Raw genomic sequence first — 12,694 nt, 5'->3', positions numbered from 1 at the left:
TAAATGGGAAGATGGAAGGTAGCGACATCAGGAGCAGAATGTCATGCTTACACGTACGAAAACTTCCCCTTTCTTCTCGCTGGAATTTCGCAGCCCACCGAAAACTTTCTATCGTAACAGCATCAGCACCTCGAACGATCGAATGACATTATTTTTTTTTTTTTGGTGCAACTCGTCACATGCCGACAGTGACGGACGGTCGTACTCATCAAAGTGTGGTGAAAGTTTTGCCTGACGAAAAGAATTACGTAGACACATGACACCGTCTAGGCGCGAGAAGAATAGCCATTTATACAGTGTGCGTCCCTACACGGAGAAAAACACATGTACAAGCACACGGGAAAAGCAGGACGAACGGAGGTGCCACCATCGGTAGTGCCACCCTTGCCCAACATCCTTCCAAAGCCTTCAATGCAGCAAAAGGATGAGCAATGAATTGTTTGAGAAAATTGAAAGCATTAAAGCAAGACACTATCTGGGACACGGAAGGAAACACAAATGGAAGCATTTTCCAACTTCGTCTTCCAGCGCTCGGTGTTCTTTCCCACACCCTGCCAAACCCCGGTGCGCCGTCTATTGAACCGCATTGGTGGCGCATGGCGGGTGGCCGAGGGTGCAGATAATTGACTGATCAAATATGTCCTACATAATACACATTCGCTGCCACATTCGTCTTCGTCGTCAGCGTTTCAACCATTGCCGTCCCCACCGTATTGTGGACAACTCGAGTATGTGTGGGTGTGAGCAGTGCTTCCATCTTGCCACGTAACAGCCCCAGCTCCAGCAGAAGGGCCTCATCATCATGCCTTTCAACGGTAGCTCGCATTGGATCAATTTCATCCCCGGCGAAAGACACATTTCTGACGCCTGCTCCATTATGCGGCAGAGTTTTCGAGCGTCCCATCGTTACGTACAAAAGCATGGTACCCAGCACCCAACCGGAAGTGCCCGGTGAGATGGTGCCCCACCCAACCTATTCTTGCCGCCCAATTCTCTATTTCTTCCTTTGGGCTCATCCCACCGTGTCCCAATGCTGGTGACGATGATGCTGGCTTGAAAAGAGAAAAGCCACACTGTCGATGTACGGGAGTTCTGGCCAACCTTGCTGGTTTGGTTGTAGTACCTACAGTTAAAGTTTGTTCCATTTTCTTTTCTATTTGTTATCTCTTTTTCGTTCTTCTTGTTTTGTTTCTTCTCCGGACCGAAGCAATTTCCTACCCCCGCAGACAGCCAATTTTACATTCACCGCCTGCATGCACGATGCTTTGCGCTTGGTGTACAAGACGGAAATGTGGGGCTCAAGTTTTCCTACGGAACCAGGTCCACAGGCTGTGTGTGAGTAGTTTCACACACCATCTCTCTCTCTTTCTCTCTTCCTTCCTTCCTCCAAGCTGGTCTGCATCGAATGGACATCAACTATTCAGGGCAGGCTTCTGATCGAACTTAAACAAACTCATCTTGCAAGATGTACGGTCATACGATATCGTTTCTTCCCCCGCTCGTTCTTGCTTGGCCCTTGCCTCCGAGAGGAGAGCCCCCGGTCCACCAAAGCTTGTGGATGCTCGGTGTGAAGATGTATTATATCGCAACACTATTCACGGCATCAAATGACTCAACCTTGCAAGTGCTGCTCCTGCACAATCGCTGGTCCACTCACTCATTGCCGCACGGTTCGGTAGTGGACTGTCGTTTTTTGAAAGTTTCCACCTCCATCGGTATTATATTACCAGTGGCTGGTGTCATCTTCGTCGGGGACACAACTGCAAACAATTGATTCGAGGAAAACGAACTTCCTCGCACGTGTCCAGAAAGGACGATGGGGCTGCTTAGGCATCGAGGAGCGGAAGCGTCTGAAGAAAAATACCAACCATCAACCGAAGCTTTGTCCAATACTCTCTCTACCTTACCTCTATTCTGCTCAAAGAGTTGGGTTTTATACGAGCAAATCGTGAAGCATTCTTTCTGCAAATGTTAGCCAAATGGATTATGTCACCTTATCTTTCCCATGCGTTCAACGTGGCAATGTATGAACTGAAAGCTTTTTGGTCAATTTCTACGAGCTCCTAGACTGCAAAGATATAAAAAAGTCTAAAGTTTGATAGATAAAAGGTGGATGGCGACCAAGGATTTTTTTTTTAATTAAAATGAAGCTTCGAAATAATTCTTGACGCTTGAGGTGCTCGTTAGCACACAAACCACAAGTACTGTTCATAACAAAATAAAACACAAAATCGTTAGTATTGGGTTTTCTGCCTAATTGCAATTACTGACACCGGTAATTGCAATCCAAACTACAGTATGAAAGAGATAATCAATACTACCAGACCTTCTCGACCTTCGTCCACCATTGCTACTGTATCTTTTTTTTTATATCTCATCAGCTCAACTTCGCAATTAAAAATTGAATCTTCGTTACAACTAGCACCAGCATTTTGAAGCTTTTATGTTGGTTCACCTCATTATTATACTTTGCTAAACACAGCGAGACGGTAGAGTTTTTGTGCCTTGTAATTTACGTTTTCCTTATTTCTTTACTACTTCAATTTATATTTATTCTGCAGCCAGGAGAGTGAAACTGTGCATGGGTTATGCAAAAAAAAAACAGCTGTCCTATTTAAAGTACATTCTTGTAGCTTGAACTATTGCTTTTCTTATACAATCCCAAGCTTTTGCCCCCGAAAAAGTGAACCACTTGCTTGAGAAACGCTCCGCTTGTCTCTCCCAACAGAGTACAACCCAAAGAAATGTATCATCTAATCCGCCTTTGTTTCTGGGTCTGCATAAATCTACTCTCTATAAAACGGAAAGTAATGTCACCAGTTTTGGTTTACGATTGGTTCACATTATTATTATTTAATGATTGCGTTCGATAGCGACGGGAGCGCAACTACTCTGCTCCAGCAGCTGCTGCCAATCACAAGCGTATGCGTATCCTTTGACCATTTTTTCGGTTACGTTTAATTCGTTTGTTTTTACTTCGGTGGAAACTTTTTCGCCCCACTTTCACCCCAGTTTTGCATCCATTCGCTCGAAATTAAACCCACGGGTCGGACGCAAAAGAAAATGAAACTTTTCCGCTATCTCCCAAGCGATACTTTGTCAGGGTACCTTTTTATGTGCTTTTGTTTTTTTGTTTCTTATTTGGTTTTGTTTGCATTGCTCTGAACATTTCTTATGCCTGTTTTGTATCGGTTTTGCTGTTTCGGCTACCAATGTTTAATTTATCATTTAGCATCGTCACTATCGGTTTCCTTTTCGGGGATTGTCTTTTTTTTTGTTGTTTGCTCTACATTCGTTTTCTGTTCGCTTTTAACAACTTTTTGTGCCACCTTTGCTTTGGTACTATTTTTGCAAATCTATCGAATGATTCACCCAAAACTTCGGCGACTTTTACCGGAGTTTAACGTGTTTGATTTTTTTTCTTCACCCTTCGTTGGGTTTTCTTTTTGTTTTTGTCACGCGATTGCGTTCTTTTGAATCATTTATCAATGAACTTCATTGAGCGATTTAATTAACTGCTGTTTGGTACTTCCTTTTCCTCGTTCCGTTCTTCTCGTTAGAAAACGGGAAATGTAAATCAAGTGAGACTTTTAAAAGACACTATGTTTTCTTTTCTTTAGCGTTTTCGATTAATTTGCCAAAGTTCACAAATCACGTTTTGGATAGCGCTGTACGAAACATTATCAAAGTGTGATAAAAAGCGCAATTTGTCGAAGTATTGTTTTCAAAGCATAAAACTTCTTTTTCCGAATATGTTTCCACTAATTATTTCGCTATTTTGTTTGACAGGCAAAACACTACTTAATGTATTACACACAACATTTGCGGTTCTATTTTATAAAAAAAAAAACATACATTATAGCATACTTTTTGAATGTTTAAATTTTATACCGTACTAGCAACTGTTACAAATTGCAGCAATTTGTTCAACATGTGCTAAACTCATAGTACTTGCCACTTTATTCCCGCTCATAACATTCCCTTCCCAGAAGCTAAACTTCCACCATCCGTTAGCGCAATCTTCTTTCATTTGAAATTTTACTTTACCAATCTATTATCCGTTTGAAACTGTATAGTGCATCTCGATCGTTGCTGCTTTAGTGGAACTTGGAGTGTGTCAACACGTTTAATTTTCTTCAAAACCATTGTACTATTTTCCTTAACAATACGAGGAGATGTTCAAAACCAGAACGATTAACGTAGATTTAGCAAAGCCCTTCTTCCCATGTCTTTCCGTTACACAAGTCGTATTAGTAGAATGCTTTTTAGCGATGTAAATGATGCTAACACATTTTTTTTCAACCGCTCGCGTATCTTTATCTACTGTTGTGTCATTTAATTCCTCATACATATCCACCTTGAGCTACTATCTCGTACCACCGATCAATCTACTTTCTGCTGCTAAGCGCTGCTACTGGACCTAGAACTATGTTTTATCCTGGACATTACGCCTAATCTTGTGTCGCTAAAGTATCTCACACTCCTAAGTTAACTGCTACAACTCCAATACGAAATGGTACACCGAATCTTAAACACATACACATTGTCGAAACGCCATCCATACGCAGTTGAACACCTCGGACGATACTGAATCGTGCCATTCCCAGCAGGAACGTCATCACCGTACGATGTTATTAATAAGCTTATGTTTTTTCTTTTACTTCTTTCCTTTGCCTGAACAATGTACGAAAATTATGATGTTTAATGTGTTTAATCACTAATCGAAATGTCAACCTGAACAACAATTCTCAACCAAATGCCAACTCACTTCGCACATGTGCGTGACATCGAACGATTCTAAAATACACACCCACACACACACATGTCATCTCTCGTGGCAATTCACCCGGACTCGATATGGATGGCTACTGCGATATCTATCGAAATCGTATTTCGCTGTGAATGGTCGACTAATCTTTGGCCCAAAAAAAATAAAATAAAAACTACACGCAACCCCACACCAAACGTTCGAAATACGGCCCGACACACAACACACCTTCTGCTAAATCAAAAACAAAAAAAAAAAAACAAAACAAACCCCGTGCTAAACACCCACTTTTTTTCAACAAACCAATATATAATAAAACCCTGGAGTCGGTTATACGATGCGAGATATCCGGTACTTCTGGAAAGACGGCCTAAGTAGTGTCGGAATGAGCAGCGAAGTAGAGCTACCACAATTTAGAGTACTGGGTCACAGGCAGAGGGCGACCGAAATTAACCTAACCACAGGTACCCTATCATAAACAGTTACAACAAACAGCAAAAAAGAAGTAAAATCACACCTAATTCATCATCCGCATTATATTTAAAAAAACAGTACCTTCTTCCATTCACATATTGTCGTTGTGCATTTCATTCCCTCCCTATCTGTCTGTCTATCTGTCCGTTTACTCCTATCTGTGTTTCTGTTTCCGTTGTTCAGTTCTTCTCTCGTACGCTTTCTCTATCTCCTACCAACTCTATTTCCACCCCAGTTTAGCTAGTATCGTCTTGTGCAGTTGTTGTCTTGGACAAATTCTGTTTATTAGTTCGATTTATTTCATTAATATCATGCCCCGTCTGTTTGTTTCTTCTTTTTTATCCTTATTTTTATTATAGTGCACACTTCCCCATCTGTGTTGCATCACCTCTATTCTTTCTATTCCTTCTGTCTTTCCACGAAACAGAAACCCTTCTCTCTGTGTCTTTCCGTTTTTCATTAACGGCTCTCATACTCATCACCCTCATTCTCATCCAACCCAAACCAATCAGCCAACCAAATTACCAATACATTCATAACGATTCATATTTCCTTCTCTGGTGTTACTTTCGTTTAAAGTTAAGCAAATGAAAAGAGATAAGCAACAGTTTACTGACTTTTGTTGTTCGTCCGTGTATAGTTTTATGTTGTTTTTTTTTCGTTTTTGTGTTTTCTTGTCTAGAACACTTATTAATTACTAAACACACACACAAAACTGTCCATCACCGTAAGCACAAACTTACACTTAAACACACACATTATTATTTATGAAACTTCCAAACCCAAAACGACTTTGTCCAAAGTGAACGAATCAATTTGCTTCTTTTGTTCGTTATACCCAGGTGGCCGACCTGGCACGGGTACACATGTGTGCATGTGCACCATTAAACGGCCAATTAAACAGTTAAAACAACACGCACAATTGTTTGTTCCCTTTTTGTTTTCGAGTTGACCAACACACCAACAAAATGAACGGGTTGTATGCTTTAGGCGACAAGCAGCAACTCACCGAACGGCTCACCAAACTGTCGTTTGGGCAATAGTTTATTTATACCAAGTTTTTTGGCCGCCTTTTAATTTCCCAAAAGCGTGTAGAGGTGTTTTTTTTTTCACACGAAAAAAAATTTATACAAACCTACAGCAATATCTTTTTTTTTCTCCACACCAACCACCAAATAATATAGCGCATTTTGATATCGCATTAGTACAAGCAACGTGATACGTTTGATTTCCATTCCTACATAACACAGCCGCGACACTTTAACATATGCTGCAGAACGAAACACAACTGCACAACTTAAGCAAAATAAATCTTTCGTTCGACCATTTAACCGGTTATGCTGCAATTTACATTAAACAAAATAAAAATTTCACCAAATAACGTTACCAAACGTGAAACGAAACTCACGTACGTATCTGCGCCGCCCCTACCCGACAGTAATGTGGTGTGTGTTTGTCGTACACGTTACATATTGTTTTATTTATGGTTTTATATTGCTCACCCTCACTGTAGCAGTTGTACATGTTTTATTACCCACCACGAGCAAAAAGGAACATGGTGCAAAATGAACGGAAAATACCTTCCTTTTTTTTTCTTTTTGGTTCCGACCACCAAAGTTTACTGGTGCGAGAGTTCCATCCAAATATCAAACGAACTCTGCAAGACTTTAATTACTTTCCTTTCTTTCCTTTCGATCGATGAATATGGTGAAGAAAGCTGTAAGAACATTCTTTTCCAGCACACTTCCTTTATTTCCACGCCGTACATCCGCAGCTATGCGACGAATATTATTCCAGGATCGTTCTTTTCATTTGTATACTGAACCTCCTCCGAACAAAACCCGCTCTGTAAAGGGCCGGCGCCCTAGTATTGCCGGCGTTTAGTGCCCCTGTACGGGGCAAACTAGTTTTGTCCGCACACGGCGAAATCCTTCATCGTAGTGCTACCGCTTTTTACAGGACTTTGCCCCTTTTTTGCCTAGTGTCATGCAGTCCATGGTGCTCCATCCGACTTTCCAAATTGGCGTTTCGCTTCGATCTGGACAGTGACGAAACGCGCCAAAGTAAAGGGCCAAATGTAGCAGGAACGCAAAACTTACAATTAGCCTCGCCAATCATCACGTACATTGCGTTTATTATTATGCTGACCCTGGTTCAGCACAAGCCAGCATCATGTTTTGTTAGAAATTGAGTTTTGGCTTTCGTTTTTTTTTTTCATCTCTTATTTTTTCTTCCTTTCAAATATTTTTACTCTAAATGGCATTGTTTTTTTTACACTAACTGTTAGCGACGGTTGACGTTTTGTACAATGGAACATGTTTAACAGGAGAGCGCAAAACATGAGTGCGTTATCTTAAGGTTGTGATAGTAGTTATATTATTGTTGTCATATTTTTAATCCATTTCTTCAAATGTTTCATAGATTTCCATTACGAATGGTTAACGAGATTACCAAAACTACAGATACCCAATCGCAACCACCTCGTAAATCTGTTCTTCCGCCCCTAGCGAATGCGATTGCCAGTGTGTTTTACCCTTTAGTTGAAACCTGTTTTTTTATTTCCATTGTTGTCCCACTTCATTCGTTGTTATCCGTGATACCGGCCCATTGCAATGTGAATGTGTTCTGTAGGGATCGTTCACATCTAGCAGATGGCATGCACGAAGCTACTTCGAAAGCGGTTATACACCACACGCGACCATCCGCTGTATATCTGCTGGAACAATTTAATTTTTGTTTTTGTTCTTCACTTGTCACCATTTTACAAACTAAAAACAAGCAACAACTAAACGAAACCAAACACAAATGCAGCATCTTCCTGGTGCCAACAAACGTACCGAGCGGCATCGGGTAAACGCAAGCAGCAAGATGGAAATCGTCCCTTCCCGTATGCTCTGTTAATCCGTCCGTCCGTTGGTGTGCTTCTGTATTTGTGCTTCAGTTCAGCCTGCGTCAGCTACAAAATGTCAACTACAAGTGACACTTGACACATTTGCTTCCGTACCGAAAGGAGACGTACCACAACTCTCTCGAACTTTCTCGCTCGCTCTCTCTCTCTCGCCCCTCCTTTCGCTCTCTTGGCACTCGGTTCACTACCAACCACTTAACTCCATTCTAAGTATCTTGCAACGCTACACACAGTTACAGTTTAGTAAAACAACCGACAGGCGTGGTGGAAGAGAAAGGTAATACACGCCAAACAGCATAAGAATATGATAAAACTGTACAATTGTGTCAGCCGGCGCTCACCCCCTAAAAATCTTCACCAAATGGGGACACATTCTCTTATGCCAATTAGTCGTCCCAGTTGTCACCCTGCTGTATTTGTACGGCGACATCCGGGCGAACACCGTTCCAGACGCACAGTGGCACAGTACCTACTTAACCTTGGCCAGCATAATGATAATGAACTAGTTTTTAATTCTTTTCCCTGCCCGGCAGTGCTGGAATAGAAGCAAAATGGCGTCCTTGATGAACTAAACTATTAAACACTGTAAAAATTTGTACAATAGCCACCAGGTAGCAAGTCGCACACCTATGTGTGGCGTTGTATTGCGAACATTTCCTCATCACACTGTGTGTCCTAGAGGTGCCATTTTTGTGTGTGTTTTTTTTTTCTGCATCCTTTCATGCAATAAGATAAGGTGAGCGCATACCCAATAGTGCAAGATGTCCGTAAGACACTGCCAATACCTTCTTCACCACCCAACGCCGCATAAGTTCACACAAACACTAGCGATATACAACACAGTACACAGTTTAGCATCATCACTCTGTCTAAGGAGGTAGAGAAACTAATACAAACTAACTACAAACAATGAATCTCCTAATCTAAACGCTAATGGTAAATATGTCGTACAAGCGATCGTTTCTAATGCATAAATCTTTCTCTCTTCTTTCTTTTTTATCTCAACCAACCGACAATGTCCCGCCATTTTTGTTCACTAATCGATACAAAAAACCAACTCCAAAACCACACTAATGTGTTGATATTGATTGTATGTGTGTGTATGTGTGTGATTCTTGCTCGGGTTGGACCTAAATTAACAAACAATCTGCTGCTACCGTAACTTCATCGTTTGTTTGAATTACCGATAATCAACTATGACCACCCCAACACACATACACACACGTGTAATAATCCTTTTGCATGTGCCTGCCACCCCGGGATCAACTCGGGAACTCTTTTGCGGCACTAATTAAACAATACGTTTCGAATAATTGCGCTCACAAAACCCCGCAATCCAATACCTCGTCGTACAAAAAACAAAACCCACCCCAACAACCCGAAACGGATTTCGTTGGTGTTGGCGTCGGCAACGTTCGATCACTAAACGAATAACGAATTGTAACGAATTCGCTAACGTCCCTCCAATTCAACTTTCCCCCCCAAATCAACAAACAACAACCAAAAAAAAAAAAACACCCACATTCGTTGACGTTGACTGAATGTGCGGGGGTGGGGGGGGACACAAAAAAAATCCGCGACCAAATAACAAACCAAAAAACACTTCCGACGTCCCCAATATCCCGCTGGTAGTCGGCTACACGATGCGAGATATCCGATACAAATGGAATGAAGGCCCCAACTCTGTCGGAGTCTCGAGCGAAGTATCTTTGCCTCAGTTTAAGGTTTTGGGACACCGTCAACGTGCTATGGAAATCAGTCTCACAACAGGTACCTGTAGACGGTCACCGATCTTCTTTGTTAAATAACTTACTTCATTAACCCGTTTTCATTCAACCTGCCCGTTTGTTACCATTACTACCATGACCAGTTTTATTCTTCTGTTGATCGCTTTTATTATCAAAACCCCCCCATCTCACACCCGCCCGCAAAATAACAAAACAAAACAACAAAAAAACAACCTTCTCGAAATCAAACAAACAAAACGAAACCAAATTCAATGCCTACTTTCTTTGCCCATTAACGTTTCACAGTACACACTGTGCAACAATCATAGTTAAATGTATCAATCAAATATCACCGACCGAACCAAAAAAAAAAACATTCTCCCTCTCGCTCTTTCTCTCTCCCATCTCTGTTTTGTCCATTTTGAACAGCAAACATGATTCTATTGCTCAAGATCCAAACTCAACTAAGTCGTATAGTTGTTGATATGTTGTTTTTCCATTAACTATTTTATCTGTTGAACGAACTGTTGGTTTTTGTTTTGTTTTTGCTCAACTCGCTCCGAGTGATATTTCTGTATATTTATATACGTATAACGTTTTGATTTATCGCTGTTACATCCATTTGTAATTTGTTGTCTTGCTCTGCCATCTTCTTTCTAAACAACTCAGTACTCGCAATACCATCCAATACATTTGTGCCCTTTGTGTTTTGCATCCCACGTTGCATTGGTTTTCTTTTATTGCGGATCCAGGATTCTATTGTCATCCAGCTGTTCAGTGTTATTGAGTGCCTTCGGTTTCTATCTTAGTTTCTACGCTCTAAGTAATGTTTTTTTTTTTTGTTATCGTGTCAGCTTTTACCGAGCTGCAAAAGCAAAAGCCCTGCCCTGGAAAACGTACCGTTTCTGTTTGGGCGTTTCTTTTTTTTTGTGCGGTGTTCATCCGGTAGTTCATTCATTCATTCACCCGAAAGGCAAGCATTCCTCATCCGCTCGTGAATGCTTTACGATCGTTCACATCATCAAGCTCGTTCCTTCCGCTTTTATAGATACATACAAACACCCCACATCACACTGTTGAAACACAGCGAACTTCACGTGGTGAAGTTTTGGCACGCCAAGCATAACCGGGAACCGGGGAAGTTGAACAATGATCCTAATCCCTTACCTTCCATGTGAAACGTCATCATATCCCTGCGTCAAACCTTTCGATTACGATATTTCCCTAACCACAACCACGGTTCCAAGCGAGTTTGGATTTTGGATACGCCATTTTGGAGCCACCAAACTCCACCTGGATCAGGCCGGTACGATTAGCGAAGATTTTGATGGTGTTTTTGTTTCGTTGGCTTCCTCTACCACGGCGTACCACAGTTCGTAGCCCGGGACAAAGTGAGATTAATTTTCCTACGCTTAAGGACATCGATATGAAGCAGGAAAGGGTATAAACACACCCGTTACACACACGGGTCGAGTGGGTGATGTATATTTCCGTGGAACATGCTATTTTTTTTTTACTGTTGGGCTTTCGTTTTTCCCAGTTCAAACGTCAGGACTTCTTACGTGTACGTTAGCCTTGTATATTACTGACTTCGATGCATACAAATCTCCGTCTGCCCTGTGCGCCCACGTGATGAAGTGAAGAGAAACCCCCCTCTCCCCCCAATGCACACCCACACACAAGCTCACGTGCCAATCGGTACAGATTGGCTTATATGAGCAAACATGACAAGGGCTCTGGGCGGAAGCTCGCTCGCTTCGATCGGATTGACAGGTTCATTAAAAAAATCCACGGTCCACGGTCAGCCTTAAATCGAGCAGGCCAAACCGGCAAGATACGGGCGTGAGAGGAAAAGATGGACCAGGCAGAGGGTATGAAGGGGGTGGGGGAGGGGGAGGGTGTTGAAAAATGAAAAAGAAGCAAAAGAAAATCCCAGCAGCAGCGCACCCGAACGGCGGATGTTTAACTTTGATGAAAAGTTATCGTAAGCCAACGGTGTTTGGATGGAAAATGGAAAACCATCATCATCATCATCATCATCATCGTCCCCCCCGCCCTGTTTGAGGGTGGGAAAACGTACCCCATTGGTGGCGGAACGTCATCATGCGTCACTCGATGCGGAAAAAGCTTTACTTTGACGGGTTTTGTGGCGCACCACTGTGTGTGGGTCGATAGTTGTGGTCTTCTTCACCGTGGATTCACCGTGAGCCGAGCTTCGAGCTGAGCGGGAACACGGTAAAGAAGAGTTTTAAGCCACGATTCAGGGTAATCGAGGGCAAATGTTTTGTGACATTCTTGTGTAACTTGGTGTGTAACTTAAATTAATCTTCATATTAGTACCACTTTTATCCTTCTTTGAAATGAGACTTTACCGGTGTACCAGTGTGACATGTGTGGCCTTCTGTTTGACCCACTAATCCCCCCCCAAACACACACACCCACACATCTTCATCTCGGGCTACCGTTACCGAAAATGGAGCGATTTATATAAATGCCCTACCGAACAGACCGCGTCGTAAAACCGGGTTCCACGATTAACGGGGCTGTTGCTGTTAACAGCATCAGCACCATCGGCCACCAAACGGTTTTGAAACACACCGCTTGGCCCCGCTTACTAACCGCAAACTATCGCGATTGCCCATTAAATGCCGATCGAACACATCGTTCGGAAGGCCGGCGTATTTTATAGTGCACGATTTTCGATCGTTCGGTTTTTGCGATAAAAGCACAACTGGTTTGCCATCCCGCCTGTATTCCTGCGCCATGACTAATCTGGGATTAGCGTATTTGATGACTGCTGATGGCACGGGCCGATCA

General features: G+C 42.2%; 1 protein-coding gene across 2 annotated transcripts in view; it reads left to right on the top strand.

The window, feature by feature from the left end:
- The window catches only part of LOC128715611 (gamma-aminobutyric acid receptor subunit beta), a 61,266-nt gene that overhangs the window by 36,466 nt on the left and 12,106 nt on the right, over positions 1–12,694 (top strand). For both annotated transcript variants that reach the window (XM_053810519.1, XM_053810521.1), the window contains one exon: positions 9,783–9,920. In XM_053810519.1, the coding sequence (XP_053666494.1) occupies positions 9,783–9,920 (138 nt within the window). The remainder of the gene's footprint in view (positions 1–9,782; positions 9,921–12,694) is intronic.

Source organism: Anopheles marshallii, chromosome 3 (assembly GCF_943734725.1).
Source record: "Anopheles marshallii chromosome 3, idAnoMarsDA_429_01, whole genome shotgun sequence".
Lineage (NCBI taxonomy): Eukaryota > Metazoa > Arthropoda > Insecta > Diptera > Culicidae > Anopheles > Anopheles marshallii.
This window is presented reverse-complemented; position numbering and strand designations above follow the sequence as displayed.